Source organism: Zootoca vivipara, chromosome 3 (genome assembly GCF_965207765.1).
Source record: "Zootoca vivipara chromosome 3, rZooViv2.hap1.1, whole genome shotgun sequence".
Classification (NCBI taxonomy): Eukaryota; Metazoa; Chordata; class Lepidosauria; order Squamata; family Lacertidae; genus Zootoca; species Zootoca vivipara.
The window spans coordinates 87,563-107,177 of record NC_142586.1 but is presented as its reverse complement, the minus strand read 5'-3'; the positions used below and the strand labels follow the sequence as shown (position 1 = coordinate 107,177).

General features: G+C 44.5%; 1 protein-coding gene across 1 annotated transcript; it reads left to right on the top strand.

Annotated features, from left to right (window-relative positions):
• Positions 1–277: 277 nt before the first annotated feature.
• Positions 278–17,824, top strand: LOC118082629 (cytochrome P450 2K1-like). Its single transcript, XM_035110393.3, has 9 exons — positions 278–530; positions 5,118–5,280; positions 7,292–7,441; positions 8,083–8,243; positions 8,878–9,051; positions 13,211–13,358; positions 16,147–16,331; positions 16,680–16,821; positions 17,195–17,824. The coding sequence occupies exons 1-9, from the start codon at positions 348–350 to the stop codon at positions 17,380–17,382; spliced, it is 1,494 nt and encodes a 497-aa protein (XP_034966284.2). The 5' UTR covers positions 278–347; the 3' UTR covers positions 17,383–17,824.
• The last annotated feature ends 1,791 nt before the right edge of the window (positions 17,825–19,615 follow it).

Sequence of the window (19,615 nt, the reverse complement as noted above, 5' to 3'; positions counted from 1 at the left end):
CACAATGCTGCTCTCTACTCCCAGGGTAACAGATTAATTTATATATAATCTGGGTGACATGTCTGCAGCCAGGTTCAAGAGAGTTTGAATTTGTTTTTGAAAGCATTAGTTTTTGGAAGTGGGCAATACCCCCTTGAGTAAACATTAAACTGAAAGGCAAATCATCCAGTGTACAGTTTTGAATAGTTGTGGAGAATAAAAAGATGGGAGGGATGGTTTAATGATTCGCTAGAGACGTTAGGTAACATTACATAAGGGCTGCTCATTGCAGCTGGTAGACACAGTTGTTGACCAAATTGCACTGAATTATAACTACTGCACACACAAAAATTGCTTGCTGAAACGAAATGGATTGGACGGAGCTTATTCCCGCATTGTTCCTCTTTATCCTTACAATTACCTTCATTGTGAAACTGGGTGGTTTCTGGAACAAGAGCTCCCAAAATTTTCCACCAGGACCAAGGCCTTTACCTCTCATTGGGAATCTCCACATCATGGATCTGAAGATGCCTTACAGAACCATGCTAAAGGTAAAGATTCTGGTTCTTCCCATGGCAAGGCTAAAGGGTACTGGGGCAGCCCAGCCAGATGAGTGGGGTACTATTATTATTATTATTATTATTATTATTATTATTATTATTATTCATTTTGTTCTTTTAGAGCCTATAAATCTCATCTCCCCTTTGTGTGTTACAGAACCTCCTCTTATCATTCCCAATAAATAGTCATAGGACCTAGTTGCATTTTATGACAGGTAATTTAACAAGGTGTCTGGGGGTGTCTGGTGTCGAATCCTGTTTGACTCTGCCTCCATTTTCAAGGATGCAAAAGTGCCGGTGCAAACCTTGCCTAGCCCAGCTACCTCCTCCTTCTTAACTAGATTTGAGAGGTGCCATTAAAGGTGTAATCTTTTATTACTACTACTACTACATTTTGTTCTCTTAGAGCCTATAAATCTCATCTCCCCTTTGTGTGCTACAGAACCTCATCTTATCTTTCCCAATAAATAGTTGCAATTTATACCTGGTAATTTGGACAAGGTGTCTGGGGGTGTCTGGTGTCGAATCACGTTTTACTCTGCCTCTATTTTTAAAGATGCAAAAGTGCCGGTGCAAACCTTACCAGCAGCCAGGACCTGCGGAGGAGGGCCCTTGCTTGCCCAATCCCAAAGCTCAGGACGTAAGCCATGCAAGTAGAGGTGCCCCCCCCCCCGCAACAAAAGGAGAGTGCTAGGGGTGTGTCAAGTGTTTGATCAATGTCTTGGCTAAGTCTATCCCCATCTTGTTATACTCTTGCATGCACCACCTGTTTGTACCATGGAAACCCATTTTGGGATGCTTGCACTTATTTTACCAATACTGTAAAACTTTCAAGTCCAAGGAGGGCACTGCAAATGAAACAAAGAGAAAGAAAAATAAGCTTTGCAGAAAGATATTTATTTTATTATGGCCTCCTTCTAAATAAATAAAGTCCAAGTTTGATTTTTGAAACAGGTATTGCATACACTTAATCACTCCTTCTCCACCATCTTCTTGTGGAAAATGATGACTAAAGAGAGGGGTTGGGGAAGGATACCACAGACCAGACCCACCAGTGAACTTTTAGCATTTTCTAATATGCTGCCGGGGTGATGCAAAGGATTGGTGTATGTCTGCATGTTTCTTTTCTGGCTCTGCCTTACTGTTTACAGCACCCTGGCATGCAGCCATTCATTCACAGCGAGTGTTTTTGTTTGCCTTAAGACTGCAGATGATACATAATTACTGCTATCTTATTTGGTTGGTTGCTTGCCTTAATGTTTCCAAACTTTGTCCACATGAAACTCAAGAGAGGCTTGGAACGTCACTGGGGGAGATGGTCAATTGATGATGATGATGATGATGATTTGATTTGATTTATTTCTGCCCTTTCTCCAAAGGCCACTTGATGGGCCAATTGATGGAGGTGAATAACGTGAATTTGTTGTTGATTGAGAAAGGGGATGCCAAGGTGTGAGAAATTATTAGTGTATGCAGGTGCATTTATTTCTGAAGTGTTGGTCCCCCACCACCACCACCACCAAGGCAACTCATATCCCTCTGGCAATCTTCAGCATGCCTACTCATAAGTAAATCCCTCTGAAACCAGTGAGGCTTACTCCCAGGTTAGTCAAGTGAGGATTTCCAACTGTTGTGGAATGCACCACTCTTTGTTCTTTTCACATGGAAAGAAGCTACTTGTCTTGTTACCTGTAGATTTTATCAGTGCTCCTTCCTTAAGCGTCTAGGCTCTTTGTCAAAGTGTGCAGAACGGTCTGGATTTCACTGCCCAGTTTTTACAACATTAAACCTCAGGGCCCGCCAGCCACATTTTGTTGCTTGAAGCAAAATATAAAATGACCCCGCCCACACACCATAGCTGCCAAGTTTTCCCTTTTCTCGCGAGGAAGCCTATTCAGCATAAGGGAAAATCCCTTTAAAAAAGAGATAACTTGGCAGCTATGCCACACACACACCAACACCTTCTCTTCCACCTCCTGACACAACCGGAAGTGGCCTGGTTAAGTCCTGGTGCACTCAAGGCAGCAGAGGGAGCAAAAAGAGCAGCACTCTTCCCAGGTGGCAGTGAGCAGCATGCGCCTTGGGGACCTTGGAGCTAAACAGAGAGACAGAGGAGGAGAGTCTTGGTGGTTTAGGCTCCTTGGATCTGCTGCACCTCTCCTGTTTCGTGGTGAGGCCCCGGGGACCCCAGTTCCCCTTAGTTAATAAACACATGGACACAAATAAAGCCCACAACTTTATTGCTTACAGATGTGAGTGGTTTGGCTTAGGCATTGGGTGAAACCAGACTATATCCTGATTCCTGAACATCCGCAGGAAGTCTCTTAAGGGTCAACCACCGGTAGGGAGAGCCCTATGATATACATCAATTAAGAGCTCCCCCAGGGTTCCCAATGGGGTTGTAGCATGGCCCTAGCCAACGCCCCGGCTTCGGACAGGATCCACACTCCCGGATCCCTTTAACGGGATACCCTTAACAAGGAGGGGCAGGCAGAGGCAACAACCTCCCCTCCCATAAACAAGGCTTACACAATGCCTAACCTTACAAAGTTGTGATGATTGCTACAAGGTAGGAAAAAACCAAATGGCTGGTCAGAGGAGTCTTTCCCATAGAGGCTGATGGCTCGTTGCGCCAGGGCGCCAGCCTCTCAGAGGCGCTGGCGGGGTGCAACGAGTCACTGAGCCCTCTGCGTGCGGTGACAGCTCTGAGAGAGGCGCAGCATGGCAAGGACGCAGAGGAAAAGAAGCAGCCACCAACCGCGGGAGGCCAACCTCGTTGCCTTGGCAACTGGCTGGGCCTGCCCCCTTCGCTTCACGTGGATTGGTGGCTGCTCGATGGAGGGGCGTGGTGTTCTTGGGATGGAGAGGGAAATTGGATCTCACGGCTGCTACTGCGCCCACACTCTGTCCCTTGCCCGCCTCGACGACTCCAGGCCGAACGGGCCAGTGCAACTTTGCCCCATTCAGGGACGGGGGCAGATCTGGAGCCGCTCCCGCCACTGCCGCTCCTGCAGCTCCCTCAGGCGAGAGATGGCGGCCGCTGGGCCAAGCAGCCTCCAGGCCGGGAAGGTGACGGGAGCTGGGGAGTTGCCCACACCCCGGCCAGGGCAGAGAGGGGTCGGTGCCGGAGGGAGGGGGCGCTGGAGGGACCTTTGCACCACAGTGCTGGATGGGCTTAAGACGGTCCTGTGGCTGGAATTTGCCAAGTGGAAAAAATGCCTACCTGACCCCAACAATAAGGCAACCAACATTAGTCCATAGCAAGGCCAAAGTCAAGCAACGCATAAAAGAGGGCGGGTGGGCTGGGTGATGTGACGAGGACGCAAAAAGGGGGCCGCCCCCTCAGCTGCACTGTGATTTAAACGGCAGTGGCCAATGGCCATGCCCCCCGGCTAACCAGATTGGTCAGCCGGGGGGGGCGTGAAATGCCTGGGAGTACCGATGATGCGGGAAGCATTCTTCCGCCCACTGCTGGGTCACACAGGGGTCCCAAATGCCCTCCCACAACTCCCCCCTCCCCCCGGGGAAGGGGACTGGTCTTCCCAGCCCGCTGCCTGAGGCTAATGGGCAAGCAGGCATTTTAAACCTGCATTTTAAAAGTAAATTTTAATTTGAAACATAAAACAACAGGTCTTCTCTCCTTAACTGCCTCTAGCGCAGCCCTCCTGCTTGAGCCTAACTTTTAAACTACTGTAGATTAGAGAGGTGCCATTAAAGGTAAATCACATTTATCCTTACAACTGCCTGTTTTTGTTCTGGTTTTCTGAGCACTCCTAGGAAACTGGGTGATATGATTGATCTGCTGTTGTTGCTGCTGCAGCTAGTAGTAGCAAACATCTATAGTGTCACTGTAGGATAGACAATGAGCTTTATCATTATGTCATTTGGATTCTGTTCTGCACAGTGATTTGCAAAGATACAAAAGTAAATTCATTCCGCAAAATTACTATTCTTAAATCACATGTTTTCAGCTTGATCCAAGGCACAATGACTTGGAAGTGATTTCTACTTACTCTAGTGGCATTTATTGAATAAAACTGAAAATAATCTTACGTGAAAACTTTACCACTTGATTCTGTAGAATAAAATAGCCCTTAAAGGGTAAAGGGGGCCCTGACCATCAGGTCCAGTTGTGTCCGACTCTGGGGTTGCGCCGCTCATCTCGCTCTATAGGCCGAGGGAGCCGGCGTTTGTCCGCAGACAGCTTCCAGGTCATGTGGCCAGCATGACAAAGCTGGCAAACCAGAGCAGCACACGGAAACGCCGTCTACCTTCCCGCCGGAGCGGTCCCTATTTATCTACTTGCACTTTTGATGTGCTTTCGAACTGCTAGGTGGGCAGGAGCTGGGACCGAGCAACGGGAGCTCACCCCGTTGTAGGGATTCGAACCGCCGACCTTCTGATCAGCAAGCCCTAGGCTCAGTGGTTTAACCCACAGCGCCACCTGGCAAGTGTGCAAGCTTCTGCAGTTTTGGATCCATGAGAGTTGCTTTACATTAATGTATTATTTGAGTACCCTTGAATAGTGAGAAGGGCTTTATTTGGTGACCACACTGTGTTCGTTCTGTTGAATTTCAGTGGTCAAAAGAGTATGGCTCTGTCTTCAGCATCCAAATGGGTCCCAAAAAAATGGTGGTCCTGACAGGATATGAGACGGTAACGGAGGCCCTGGTGAATCAGGCCGATGCATTTGCAGAGAGGGCCATCAGCCCAATTTTGGAAGAGCTCACAAAGGGCTTTGGTGAGTCCGCTCCTTATGTAGTATCTGGTACTGCTTGCAAATAGATTAACCATGCCAAAAGAGTCTAATCTAAAAGTTATCATGGGGGAAATGCGAAGTATACTTTCCCCTCTCTGTAGATTCGTGGCTTACTCTATAACAGAGGTTCCCAAACTTATTTGGCCTATCACCCCTTTTTCAGGGGGGGGGAAACAAAACTCAATGCCCCGCTGGAAATCTAACTTCTTTATGCAAACAAACAGTCCCATCTGCCCCAGGGACACGGCCAGCGCTACAACCCGCCTGCCATTGGCCAAATGGGCAGGCAAGTTGCAATCCACTTCTCAGGCCTGGGTGAAGCCGAAAAGGGTTCACCCAAGCCCGGGAAAACCCCACACCTCCAGCACAACCACGAGATCAGGGGAGGAGTTGTTGCCATCCCTTTAATGATGCTCAACCTGGCGATAAACATCATTACACAACAGATGAAACACGTACGAACGATTTTTCAAATTTTTCTTCTCTTCTTCCTTTATAATAATAATATAATATGAACAGGGCTGCCTTCAGATGTCTCCTAAAAGTCTGGTAGTTGTTTTCCTTTTTGACATCTGTTGGGGGGGCGTTCCACAGGGCAGGTGCCACCACCGGCTTCCACCCCCTCCCTTTATTTTTATTCAATGCCCCCCCCCAATTGCACCCGAGGCTACTAGCATCCCCCAGGGGGTGGTATCGCCCACTTTGGGAAACACCGCTCTATAATTTGGGAATAGCTTTTGAATTTTCCTACCAATCTGCAGACATTAGGCTGATACTGGGTCCCACCACACTCCAGCCCCCCCCCCCCCCATGTCACATGAAGCTTCATCTGCGGATTTCTGTAGATCAAATGAAGTTGGTTTTTTTAAAAAAGAGTATTCCAGAGTTCCGTAAGGTGCTACTGAATAAACAAAAATGAATAAAAGATTGTATATGTGTATAAAAGGCTGCATACATGTACAAGGGATTTCTATGGACTGTCTCATTTACTCATTTGTTAAATTTCTATTCCGCGGTAACATCATAATCATGAAAATCATTGTCTGAAGGAACCTTTAAAAGGTTGTTATCGGGGGAGCACTGGCATGTGGCACACACAAAAAAAGACAAGGCCACAGCAGCTAACTTGAAGTTAGCAGTTTTATTAAGGAATTAAAGGACGATCCATGCAGAGACCCATGAGATATGCTCATTTATAGTGAGCCATTGCTGAGGCTGCCTGGTACCTCCCACTTCATTCTATTCCTTCTGAGTCAGGCCCCTCCCTCTGTCTCTTCTCTTCTTTGCCCTGTGTTCTGTTATGTGAACTTCGGGGCTTCAGCTGAAGCTGCTAAATCTGACTCCTGTATTTGCTCCATGCTGGGGCACCTGCTTGTTAGCCCCCTTTCCTCACCCTCTAAGCTCCCAGCCTCCAGTACCTCCCAGTTCTCCTCCTCTGAGGTGCGTCCAGTTGTCCACCACCAAGAGCCTGACTCCAAGTCTTCTTCCTCTGCACTTTCCATGGGAGGCTCTTGGTCAGGCAGTTTCCACCACCCCTCCTCATCTAGCCAGTCCCTGGCAGTTGGGGGTCTGGTCTGTGCCTGTCTCAATTCTGTAGTTAAAGGCAGGGCCGGTGCTAGGGTTTTTTGCGCCCTAGGCGAGATCACCTTCTGGCACACACACACCCCATTTCCCAGAGTTGTTGAGATTTTTTAGAAAAAAATAAAAGTGGAATAAAAAAATAGAATAGAAAATAGAAAAAAATAAAAAGTAGGGGGAAAAAGAGAGTTCCTTTTTCTGCTCTCCAGAAGCCGCTCAACACCTGAGCACCTGAGCAGCACCGGGGGCGGGGGGCAGAGGGCAGGCTGGCCAGCGCCCCCTCCATTTTGGCGTCCTAGGCAGCAGCCTAGTTCGCCTTAATGGACGCGCCGGCCCTGGTTAAAGGATGAGATCTTAAATAGCACATCTATGGCCAGAATGACTTCGAACTTGCCCCATTTTTCTCTCTCTTCAGGTGTAGCTTTTTCTCACGGTGAAAACTGGAAAGTGATGCGACGGTTTGCGCTAACCACATTACGGGATTACGGCATGGGAAAGAGGTCCATAGAGGACAGAATTGTGGAAGAGTGCAGTGTCCTGGTTAAGAAATTTGAATCTTACCAAGGTGGGTTGGTATTTCTCTCCTGTGTTCCAGGGTGTATCTTCTTGTTGGCATCTCTCTGCCTCGAGAGACAATGGAGTGTGCCTCTGGGGGTTAAGTCAAACCACTACATAAGCACAGCAATTTAAAGATGCCTGGAGTGTTGTGTTCCATGTATCCACACTTCCTCTTCTCCCGATGCTTTTCCTTGGGAAAAGCCACTCTTCGGAGCAGTTTGGGTTTCCCCCAGATCACCATTAGTTCTGATCTACTGCTAAAGAGTGGGTTTCCCCTTGGAATGGAGTGGGGAAAGGGGAAAAAACTGCTTCACCCATGCCTAGAAAGTGTGTGTGAAGTGGAAGTGTGGATGAGCCCATACTTATGGTTAACTCCAGAACTACAGTTCCCAGGGTTCCCTGTCGAGACGTAATCGGTCTGTAGTTTGTATATTATATTCCAGTAGCTCCTTTGACTTCCAAGTCCTCTTTAGCATTTCTTAGCTGACATATGGCCACATCCAGCAGCATTTAGGATCAGTTTCTTAGATAAATGAAGTCTACACATAGGTAAGCTGCCAGTAACAAAGAGCAGACTTAAAGACAATGCCATTCCATACTAGGAATCTCAACAGAATATTTTCGTTTAACTGTCATATTTATGTATAGGAAACCCATTTGAGACCACCACAATTATGAATGCAGCTGTTGCCAATATTATAGTGGCCATACTACTAGACAAGCGATTTGATTATGAAGATCCCACATACATAAGACTTCTGAAGTTGATCAGTGAAAATGCCCGGCTTGTTGGAAGCTCTTCAGTCACGGTAATCTATTTTCCCCCCCAATGAAAAACAAAAAGAAACAGTTGATTGTAATAACAGTGTATGCAATGTGGGCAGGACAACCTGTTTATTGTATATTGTTCAGGATTCGCTATAAAACACAGAATCTTGGTATCCTGAGAAACTTAGCGGTGATTTGAAATATTTAGAAAACTCAGACAGATGACACAATTATCCCATAACTATAACTAAGTCTTTCTGGCCTTGCTGCCAAGGACAAGGAAGAACCAGTGACAGCTGGTTCCACGAAAGCTCAGAAGCGGCTTCCAAGGCCAGATCTCCCTCTGAAAGTGAACCTCCAGAGCAGAATCACAATAGCCTATTATCCCGGGGTTGCACATAAATTATGCTATCCTGAGGTACGCCACTCCAAATGCCATTCCAGAGCCTCCAGGAGACACTGCTGACTGCTATGGGGCAATTTGACCAACACCACCCTTTTTGCCAGAGTGATTTTAAGAAGTCTTTAAGGTGTCGTTACTAAACATTAATTCAACCTGAATATATTATTGTTTTGTATTGATATGGGCAATCATGCTTTGAGACACACATCTGAGTGTACACTACTGGGATTTCCTAACGTTTTCTTCTTTTTTTAACATTTTTATCCTTTCAGCTGTATAACATGTTTCCTGCTCTTGGTTTTCTTTTGGGGGCTCATAAGACTGTCCTTCGCAACAGAGATGAGTTCTATGACTTCATAAATGTCACGTTTATAAAACACCTCAGAGATTTGGATGAAAATGACCAGAGGAGCTTTATTGATTCTTTTCTTATTCGACAGCAAGAGGTAACAGAGTATTTTAAGTTTGCCCAGGAGAAAGTATAATTTTAAAAAATTTATTTTATTGATAAATCACAGAAATCACAAAAAATACAAGAAAAGAAAAAAACATTGAATCATACATTATTCAGTATTCAAATTGTACATAAACAAACTAAATTGGTAAACTAAATTAATTTAGAAAGAAAAAGACAGAAGAAAAAAGAAGAAATAATAATAATGATGATGATAATTTATTATTTGTACCCCGCCCATCTGGCTGTGTTTCCCCAGCCACTCTGGGCAGCTTCCAACAAAGATTTAAAATACATTAAAATATCGCACATTAAAAACTCCCCTGAACAGGGCTGCCTTCAGATGTCTGCTAAATTTAAGGTAGTTGTTTATCTCTTTGACCTTTGATGGGAGGGCATTCCACAGGGCGGGCGCCACTACCGAGAAGACCCTCTGCCTGGTTCCCTGTAGCTTTGCTTCTCGCAGTGAGGGAACCGCCAGAAGGCTCTCCTCGCTGGACCTCAGCGTCCGGACTGAATGATGGGGGTGGAGGCGCTCCTTCAGGTATACGGGACCGAGGCCGTTTAGGGCTTTAAAGGTCAGCACCAACACTTTGAATTGTGCTCAGAAACGTACTGGGAGCCAACTGGGAGAAAGAAGAAAGAAAAAATAGCAAGAAAGAACAGATAGAGATGCAAAAGAAAAAAGCCAAACAAACATTCGTTTATCAAACACTTCCACCGCTTTTCACACAGCATTTATACATTTTTTTCCTGTTAATTCAAAATAGTCCTTTAGAGACACATATTATGAGGGATGAAAAAAATATTGAAAACCCTGCAGAAATTAGAAAATGTTTTCAGAAATACTATAAACAATTGTATAAAAGAGAAAGGGAGGATATTAATTTTTTTATCAATATACAGTATACATTTTATTTCTTTATTCTGTCTCTTAATAATGTTCTATTCTGGTATTCGTGCATAGTAGCCTAATACATTTCTATCTAATTTTAATTTCCTGCAGGGTTAGTCTAAACATAGGAGAAATTTTCAATTCATGCTTTACGTGTATGTTTGCAAGTGATTGCATAAGGAGTATTCAGGAAACCTCATTTCAGAAGCACACTTTCTAACTATTCCACCATCATTAATGTGTTACAGAAACAGTCTCTGCAGGGCCCAAAGGTTGCGTGCTTATCAGCGTTTCTGAAAATCTACCTTGATCAAGTGGCACCTGTTGTGCAATTGTTAGTCTGTTGTTTCTTGCTATCCCATTCCTTTTTGTGGACACAGCAGAGGCTGAAGAGGAGATTGTATAGCCAAGGCTGCCAATTATGCTAGGTTTTGTGCTAATAGTACAAAGGGGGAATAGTGGCTAGTTTGTCCTGCTAGAAATTCATTGCAGTCTGAGGATGGCCACATTTGGACAGGTAGGGGTAGCCATTTGGAGGAGTAGGAATCGATTTGCTCTTTGCATTTCTCCTCCTTCCACTTAACCTCCACATTTCTGATTCCTCCCTTTCCTCCTTCCTCTGCTCACTCCCCTCTGGTTCCTGGCAGGACAGGCAGCTATTATCTGTGCTGCTCCTCCTGATGCTATTGAAATACAGGCACATTAAACATAGGCTCACAACATAGGCACATTTAACTTGTCTTATGCACTTGGCTTTTTTTTTTTTTACAAAATCAAAAAAGCAGTGGGCATCCAACAAAAAAAGTCTTGGCAATCCTACGCAGCATTGAACCCAATGGGCTTTGACTATAAATTGTTTTGGCTCTATCTGGAAGGTAATTCTTGTGTAAGTTGAGAGTCACCTGTATACAGTTACTGATTCACACTTGTGTGCATATAAAGGGTTAACCTCAGCTCAAGTTACCTGAGTGTGTGTGGCTCTCAGCAGACACTGTTCCCCAGTCTGTTCTCAGTCTGTTGCTCTTCATGCTTCCTGGAACAAGCAATGAAGGAGCCATGCAGCTTCTAGCTCCCTGCAAGTGAACGGACTCACTTCAAACGGGGGATTTTATAGCCTGCACTTTTGCTAATCCAAAGATTGCACGGTCCTTTTCTTTTTAAGCTGCTTAGAACCTTCTTTCATCTTTGTTTTACTGCCAGCAGATGGAGACTTGTTTGATGTAACTGCAGGAAACTGTGTGAGTAAAATACTCGCTTACTGTATTTGCAAAGCTAAATTCTGTGATTTATTCCAGCCTAAGTATTTTCATGTTTATGTTTGTTTAAAGCTGGATTAGGGCAGATACAAATCTAACCGGGTGCTTGGAACTTTAACCACTGTGCTCAACTCTGCTCCTGGAGATTAGGAATCTCTCTTTGTACAGTGGTACCTCAGGTTACAGACGCTTCAGGGTACACATTTTCAGGTTACAGTCCATGGGAAACCCAGAAGTACCGGATAGGGTTACTTCCGGGTTTCATCGCTCACGCATGTGCAGAAGCACCAACGCTGCGGTTTGCGAACGTGCCTCCGTCACGGATTACATCCGCAACCCGAGGTTCCACTGTATAAGGTTTCATGAGCCATTGTGCCAGATGCAATAACACATTCACACACACATATACTCTGCTCTGAGATTCCTTTTTGAGGACAAATAGTGGATTAAATTTCTCTTTTCCACTGCAAAAACCAGGCATAAATTCACTTCTACAACCAGTAACAAGAAGGACACAAAGCTTGTCCCTACTATACTGTGACCTCCATCACATGTGGTGGGAGCTTTGATCTGCAACATCTAGAGGGCACCATGTTGCGAAGTTTAAACCTCAGTTTAAAGAAGGTTAACCAAATATAGTTCCAGACCAACGTGCTATTTCTGTGTCATTCTTTCCTTTTGGACTCTGAGTAAATATATCAAAGATGTTACGAGATGTTCAGCTGAGAAACTTTGTATGCAAACATACACAAAATAACCTCAGTTACGAACACAATTGTCAATTATATAAACAGGCGTAAGCGGCTGCTGTAACAAGTCATTCAAAAATTTAGAGAGACAATGTAAAATAACATAAATGGCACAGCCACGTGTTGCAAAGTATCAGAAAAGGATTTAGTCCAACATAAATGCAATGTCCACAGTCATAGTTCATAGTTCATTTGTCATAGTTCATATGGGGTATCCGTATGGAAATAAATCAGTTCAAAAGTACTTACAAATAGATGTAAATGCTTGAGTTCCACAGAATGAGGTGTTCACCAATGTTTAGGTAGGTGGCAACGAAGCGTCCGAATGAAGATCGGGTGGGGCATGGGAATATCCACAGGTGAAGGTGAAGACAAGATTCCTAGGGTATATACCTTGTTTCGCCACAGTTGGCTTCTTCAGTAAGCATGTAGTTATGTATCATAAAGGAATATCAAGTCAGTCTTTTACCACCCAAAAAACCAGTGATAAACTTCTCCATGTAAGTACATACCTTTCAAAAACGGAGTATTAACTAGAGACTCCAGGTGTAACACCAGATAATGCTCCTATTTTACAGGAAAAGATCAAGGACATATAAAGGTCTGACTACAGATAATAACAGGTGTGATCAATCAAAGGTAATACTTAAAGACGCTTAAAGAGACAGTGTGATAGATAATATAAAGCTCAATGAAATTAAACAGATTATGACACCTCTGAGTCTTCTAGCTCATCCAACACACACATAGGGTATAATCTTAGATCTGGACAGTCTCATCGGACTTTTTCCAGGAGACGCCCCAGATGCCTTTACAAGACGTGACTCCCACCAACAAGAAGCATTCATTAGCTGTTAATCTTTTGGACAGAGTTCTTACTACTGTACAGAGGAAACTTACTACAAAAATAATAATGCCACTAGTTCCCTTGTCTAAACAAATGCTGTTGGCTGAGGAGTTAAGCACCACAATTAGCATCAGAGAAGAAGGAGCTGGGTTGCCAAGCTACAATGAGGAGCAAGACACTTTGGGGTGTTGAGCCCCTCTATCTTATGCTTGGGTTGTATATATGTGTAAATAAATCCTATATCATCATTATGGCATAGTCTGGAAAACCTGGAATCTCTCACTGCTCAGCGGTTGGGTTGATGTGCAATGATGCTATGGATCATCGGGTCCTGTCAGGTATTCATTTTTATATTTGCACATGAAATTGTCTCACTCCATTCGTTTTAACTCTTTGCAACCCAGGAGGAGAAGAAGAACAAGACGAATGCATATTTCCACAACGAAAACTTAAAAGCTGTTGTGGGTAACTTATTTGCTGCTGGCACGGAGACCACTTCCACTACACTGCGCTGGGGACTGTTACTAATGATGAAATATCCTGAAATTCAGAGTGAGTGCTTTTCATTGGGTTGGCTCCCATTATTCTGAGCTATTTTAATTCCAATTTTATGTAACTATTAGAGCAAGAGCTGAAACAGCAGCAGGAGGCGATGAGTACATTGCCCTTCCTGTTATTGTGAAGACTGGTGTGAATTAATTAATCGACCAGGGAGTGGGTGGGATTATATAAGGTGATTATGAATATGAAAACACTGGAAACACATATTGTAGAGCCCTGCTTGGTCAGGAATCTCCATGAAAATGGCCACAGGGCCGTCTTAAGCGCCCCTGGCGCTGTGGAGCAACGGATCCCTCCGGCGGGGCCCCCCCCGCCCCGTTTCCCAGCACGGTGGGCGGACGGGCGGGCGCAGCTGCGCGTCAAACTGGCGGACCGGCCGGCCAGTGGGCACGCGCAGCTCGCGGCGCCCTCCTGACGGGCCGGCGCTGTGGTGCCCTGCGCCACCGGGGGTCTACCTAGAGCCGGCCCTGAATGGCCAACTTAGGAGAGCTACAGCCATTTTCCCACGTGATATTTAAATAGCCATCCTGGATGCATTTGTCTCCATCAATATATCAGGCATTGGCTTAAATCAGTGGTTCTCAATTAGCCAATTACTGAGGACCCCCTATTTTTCAAAAGCCAAGCCACAGAACCCGTACTTTTGAAAATTTTGATAACTCTATGGTAGTTACCTGTGCAAGTCATTTAAAAAATGTGGGGGAGCCTCTAATAAGAAAAGGATTTTAGGTGTACTAAAAAAGACCATAAAATTTGTTATATTTCCACACAAAATGACAAAGATTTAGTTGGGGGAGAGACAAATTTAATTTTATTAACTTATAGTACAAGTGAACAAATTATGACATGCCAACAGCTACTAAACCTAAATAATAATCATAATTTACTTATTGATTTATTTACATGCCACCCATCTGACTGAGTTGCCCCAGCCACTCTGGGCAGCTCCTAACAAAATGTTAAAAGCACACTAAACCTAAATGTGATGGGAGAAATCATGCCTCTTTTTGTCTAAAGCAATCCCTTTCACATCTGGTTCAATATTTCCTACTTTTATTCTCAAATCTGTTTCAACATCAAGCCGATTTCTATGCTTGTTCTTCAGATAACAAAATGTTGAAAATGTTTGTTCACAAAGTTATGTGGAACAAAAGAGATCTAGATTTTTTTGAAGTTTTTTCACCCAGCTTCTTAAAATCAGCAAAACCCTTCAACCAAAATTGGCCCAGTCGACATTATTTGAAAAATGAATTCAATGAACCACAACAAGTTACGTCAGCAAGTGCATCTTGCTCTTCCACAAATAGTGTTAGTTGTACAGCCCCACATTCAAAAGGATTCCTTATCCATGGGTTTGGTAATCCCAGAAGATAGTTGCTAATTTACACAGGTGCTCAGTGATATAATGTTTTACTTCTGGTATCAATTCTTCATCACTGCCCTCCAGAAATGTCTCCAATGTTGGGATGTTAGTGAGGCTAGAACCTTCTACTCGGCTTGCCGAAATTTTTAAATAACTGCCTCAATCTTATCTTCAATGTAAAAAATATTCACATCGCTACCTTGAAGGCTTGTGTTGAGAATGTATGTGAAAATGTCTATCATACACAACCATGCAAAGTTGTTCAACTGATCACATAGAAATTTTGAATCTGTCAAAAATTTAAATCGGAGGGTGAGCTGTTGTGCTAATCATTGTGGCAATTTGCTTAGCTATTTCCCCTGTTGGACTTCCAAGATGACAGATGAATCCCAAACACATAAGGCAAGATTCACTGAAAACCCAGCCTACAAGTAGTGGGAGAGTCCTATAAACTTGAGAGTCGCTGAAAGCAATTAGAAGTTCTTTTCAGTTAAAAAGTAGAGAGCAAAGGGAAGGGATCTCTTACCTTTTTTAACGACAAGCATGTAAGGTAAACGGTAAAGGACCCCTGGATGGTTAAATCCAGTCAAAGGTTTCTCTGGGGTTGCGACGCTCATCTCACTTTCAGGCCGATGGGGCCAGCGTTTGTCCACAGACAGCTTTCCGGGTTATGTGGCCAGCATTATGTGGCCGGGTTATGATTAAACCTCTTCTGCACAACGGAACACCATGATGGAAACCAGAGCACACGGAAATGCTGTTTACCTTCCCATCACAGTGGTACCTATTTATCTACATTCACTGGTGTGCTTTCGAACTCCTAGGTTGGCAGAAACTGGGACAAAGCAACGGGAGCTCACCCTGTCGCTGGGATTCAAACTGCCGACCTTCTGATCAGTAAGCCCAAGCGGTTTAGTGGTTTAGACCACAGCGCCACCTGTGTCCCATGTAAACCCACTCCGTGGAGCAAGCTGTTCTCTCTCCTTCTCCCTATTCCCCGCTCCAATTGCAAGAGCCCTAAGAAATTGTGTCAGAGATTTTTGCCCAATCCCAGCTCACTTCCCATCCAGGAACAATTTCACAAGTTCCCACCCCCACCCCGGCTGGTCCTGAGCAGAGGCTGGATGATGCCTGAAAGGCTTTCACTGTGCAATCAACAAAATATGTGAGTCCCAAAGCAGGCGATGGTGCTGCAGACTCGCAGCAGTCCCTGAACCCCTCATTGAGAACCACTGACTTAAATGTTTGTCCTGTTTGAAAATACCTGTTTCAGATTAGATTTGAGAGTCCAGGGAATCGAAGAACCAGTTTGTGGCAGTTTTATGCTTCAGAGATTAATATTTTGAGAAACAAAAGCCAAAGTCAAAGTGATAATCTTAGCAGAAAAATGAATGTTTTTCTTTTTGTTTCCCACAGTAAAGGTCCAAGACGAAATTGCAAAGGTTGTTGGATCTTCTCAACCAAGGATTGAACACCGAACAAAAATGCCTTATACAGATGCTGTGGTCCATGAGATCCAGAGATTTGCTGATATTGTCCCAACCAACCTGCCCCATGCAACCACTGTGGATGTTACCCTCAAAGGCTACTTCATTCCAAAGGTGAACTGTTGCCTACTAGTTACAATATATTTTAAGGCTTTCCTGGGAGTAAGCCCCATGGACTTCAGTGTGGGTGACATCTGAGCAGGCTTGTATAGGATTGCACTGTAAGCATACAATCTGCCCTTTGGAAGCTGTCAGGCATCAGCTTCAACCCGTTAAGCAGATCTCAATGGGAAGGAGAACAAGGTTGGAAAATAGACTATTTCTGGTGGGAGATGCATTAAAGTTTTTCATACTAAAGACATTTCTCAGATTAACTCAAATCTAATTTCTCCTGCACTAAATATTTATTGTACCCAGAGACATATGCTTTATTTTAAAATAACTCTTGCTTTGTTTTTTCAGGGGACATACATCATACCATTGCTGTCCTCTGTGCTGCACGATGAATCTCAATGGGAGAAACCACATAAATTCTACCCTGAGCATTTTTTCAACTCTGAAGGAAAATTTGTAAAGAGAGATGCTTTCATGCCTTTCTCTGCAGGTAACTCTTTTTTTCTTCTTCTTCTGTTTATATCTGCATAGTGTGTGCTTTGTCAATGGGATTTTTACATGCCTGGAATGTAGAATACTGTGCAAAGGTAAGGATCACATCAGTTGCTGTGGCCATTTCTGCTACCAGATCTGGTCACCCATGAATGTTGCTCACCAGGGAATGTGGCCCTCTGGCTGACAAAAGTTTCCCACCCCTGGTTTTCAGCATTGCAGGGGAGATAGTATTGGGGGTACGTAATTCTTTTAAGATGGGCACCATTAGCAGTTACTTTATCACTTCATTTTAGTCGGCTTCAAAGAATTTGGGATATTATTAAACAACTGCTAAACCCAGTTTCTCTGCTGCCTGTGCTTCCTTACAGGACGGAGAGCATGTTTAGGTGAGACTCTTGCCAAAATGGAGCTCTTCCTCTTCTTCACAAGTCTCCTGCAGAGATTCACCTTCCAGCCACCCCCTGGAACATCTCAAGAAGACCTGGACCTTACTCCTGCAGTTGGGCTGGCAACATCGCCCATGCCCCACCAGCTCTGCGCTCTGCCACGTTTCTAAGACTCACAAGTTCCTGGCTTGCTTATCCTACCTGTGTGTGCAATGCGAGCCTTTCTTAAAACAGCCCTGAATCCCATAAAGCTAGCGTTGAAGCATCTAGACCTGAATTCTTATGACACTTGGGGCCAGGGGTGCCAACTCTATGGGGCTGAGGTGTCTGTTGGAAGGGGACCATGCCCCCTCAATGTTGAGGGGGCGGAGGAGACCATCCGCAGAACTGAGCGCAGTGCACAGCAATGCAGCTCCAGTGACCGGCTCCTCTTGAGTGCAGGAGGAGAGGAACCACCTGCCATTGAAGCCACGCCATGCTGTACTCCATGCTTGGTCTCCCCTGACGATGTGATGTTGTGCACTCATGATGTCACATCTTGGGCGCAAGTTGGTGCCTCTGCTTCAGCCATAGAGATCAACCGACAAAACTGGTTTCTTGTATTCACACATTGCCTTCAAATATCTCAAAGCATCATGTTCCCAGTTAAATGTCCAAATATGAGCCAGTGATAATGGTTTTACTTGGAAAATACAACAACTATACAAGCTGCAGAGACCCGAAAATATTTTTATATGCAAGCAACCTATCTGTGAAGCTCCCTCATGCGGAGCGAGTGGGCTCAATAAGTCATGTCAGACTAATCTGATCTCATTTTTTGACAGAATTACAAGCCTGGTAGATGAAGAGAACGCTGTGGATGTAGCCTATCTTGATTTCAGCAAGGCCTTTGACAAGGTGCCCCATGATATTCTTGTAAAGAAGCTGGTAAAATGTGGGCTAGACAATGCTACCATTCAGTGGATTTGTAACTGGCTGACTGACCGAACCCAAAGGGTGCTCATCAATGGCTCCTCTTCATCCTGGAGAGAAGTGACTAGTGGGGTGCCACGGGGTTCTGTCTTGGGCCCAGTCTTATTCAACATCTTTATCAATGACTTGGATGATGGGCTTGAGGGCATCCTGAGAAAGTTTGCAGATGACACCAAATTGGGAGGGGTGGCCAATACCCCCGAGAACAGGATCACCTTAACAGATTAGAGAATTGGGCAAAAGCAAACAAGATGAATTTTAACAGGGAGAAATGTAAAGTACTACACTTGGGCAAAAAAAATGAAAGGCACAAATACAGGATGGGAGACACCTGGCTTGAGAGCAGTACGTGTGAAAAGGATCAAGGAGTCTTGGTAGACCACAAACTTGACATGAGTCAACAGTGTGATGCAGCAGCTAAAAAAGCCAATGCAATTCTGGGCTGCATCAATAGGAGTATAGCATCCAGATCAAGGGAAGTAATAGTACCACTGTATTCTGCTCTGGTCAGACCTCACCTGGAGTACTGTGTACAGTTCTGGGCACCACAGTTCAAGAAGGATACTGACAAGCTGGAACGTGTCCAGAAGAGGGCAACCAAAATGGTCAAAGGCCTGGAAATGATGCCTTATGAGGAACGGCTTAGGGAGCTGGGTATGTTTAGCCTGGAGAAGAGGAGAAGGTTAAGGGGTGATATGATAGCCATGTTCAAATATATAAAAGGATGTCATATAGAGGAGGGTGAAAGGTTGTTTTCTGCTGCTCCAGAGAAGTGGACACGGAGCAATGGATTCAAACTACAAGAAAGACGATTCCACCTAAACATTAGGAAGAACTTCCTGACAGCAAGAGCTGTTCGGCAGTGGAATTTGCTTCCAAGGAGTGTGGTGGAGTCTCCTTCTTTGGAGGTCTTTAAGCAGAGGCTTGACGGGCATATGTCATGAATGCTTTGATGGTGTTTCCTGCTTGGATGGCCCTTGTGGTCTCTTCCAACTCTATGATTCTATGATTCTATGATTCTAACCTCTTTTGAATTCTCAGAAGGTCCAATGTTCAGGTTTAGAAAAGCATTAAGAAACCCTCTTGCGTAAATATTGAACTAGTGAGAAATCTTTCAGATAGTCTCAGAATCTCCTGAACTCCTTCTTTACAAATATTCTGCATTTGGCATTTGTGTGTAGCTAATTTAGTTAATTAATATACCGGTGCCGGCAACATAGGGAGATGTTCTTGGGGAAATACTGGCCTTGAGAGACCAGTGTATCTTATCTAAATCTGACCCCTTCTCAACATTCCAGCGGGTCTCAGAGTCGCTCTTCCCACTACTTACGAACTCCAATCCTCCCAAACAACAAAACAATTCGAGGGCCTGGTTTGACAGAGACTGCAGGAATCTAAGATCCTTGCTTAGAAAATTACAAAATAAGGTAA

Coding starts and splice junctions, on each gene's coding strand:
- LOC118082629 (XM_035110393.3), top strand. CDS start 348: ATGGATTGGACGGAGCTTATTCCCGCATTGTTCCTCTTTATCCTTACA. Junction 8,244..8,877: donor TTGGAAGCTCTTCAGTCACG/GTAATCTATTTT, acceptor TTATCCTTTCAG/CTGTATAACATGTTTCCTGC. Junction 16,332..16,679: donor AAGGCTACTTCATTCCAAAG/GTGAACTGTTGC, acceptor TTGTTTTTTCAG/GGGACATACATCATACCATT.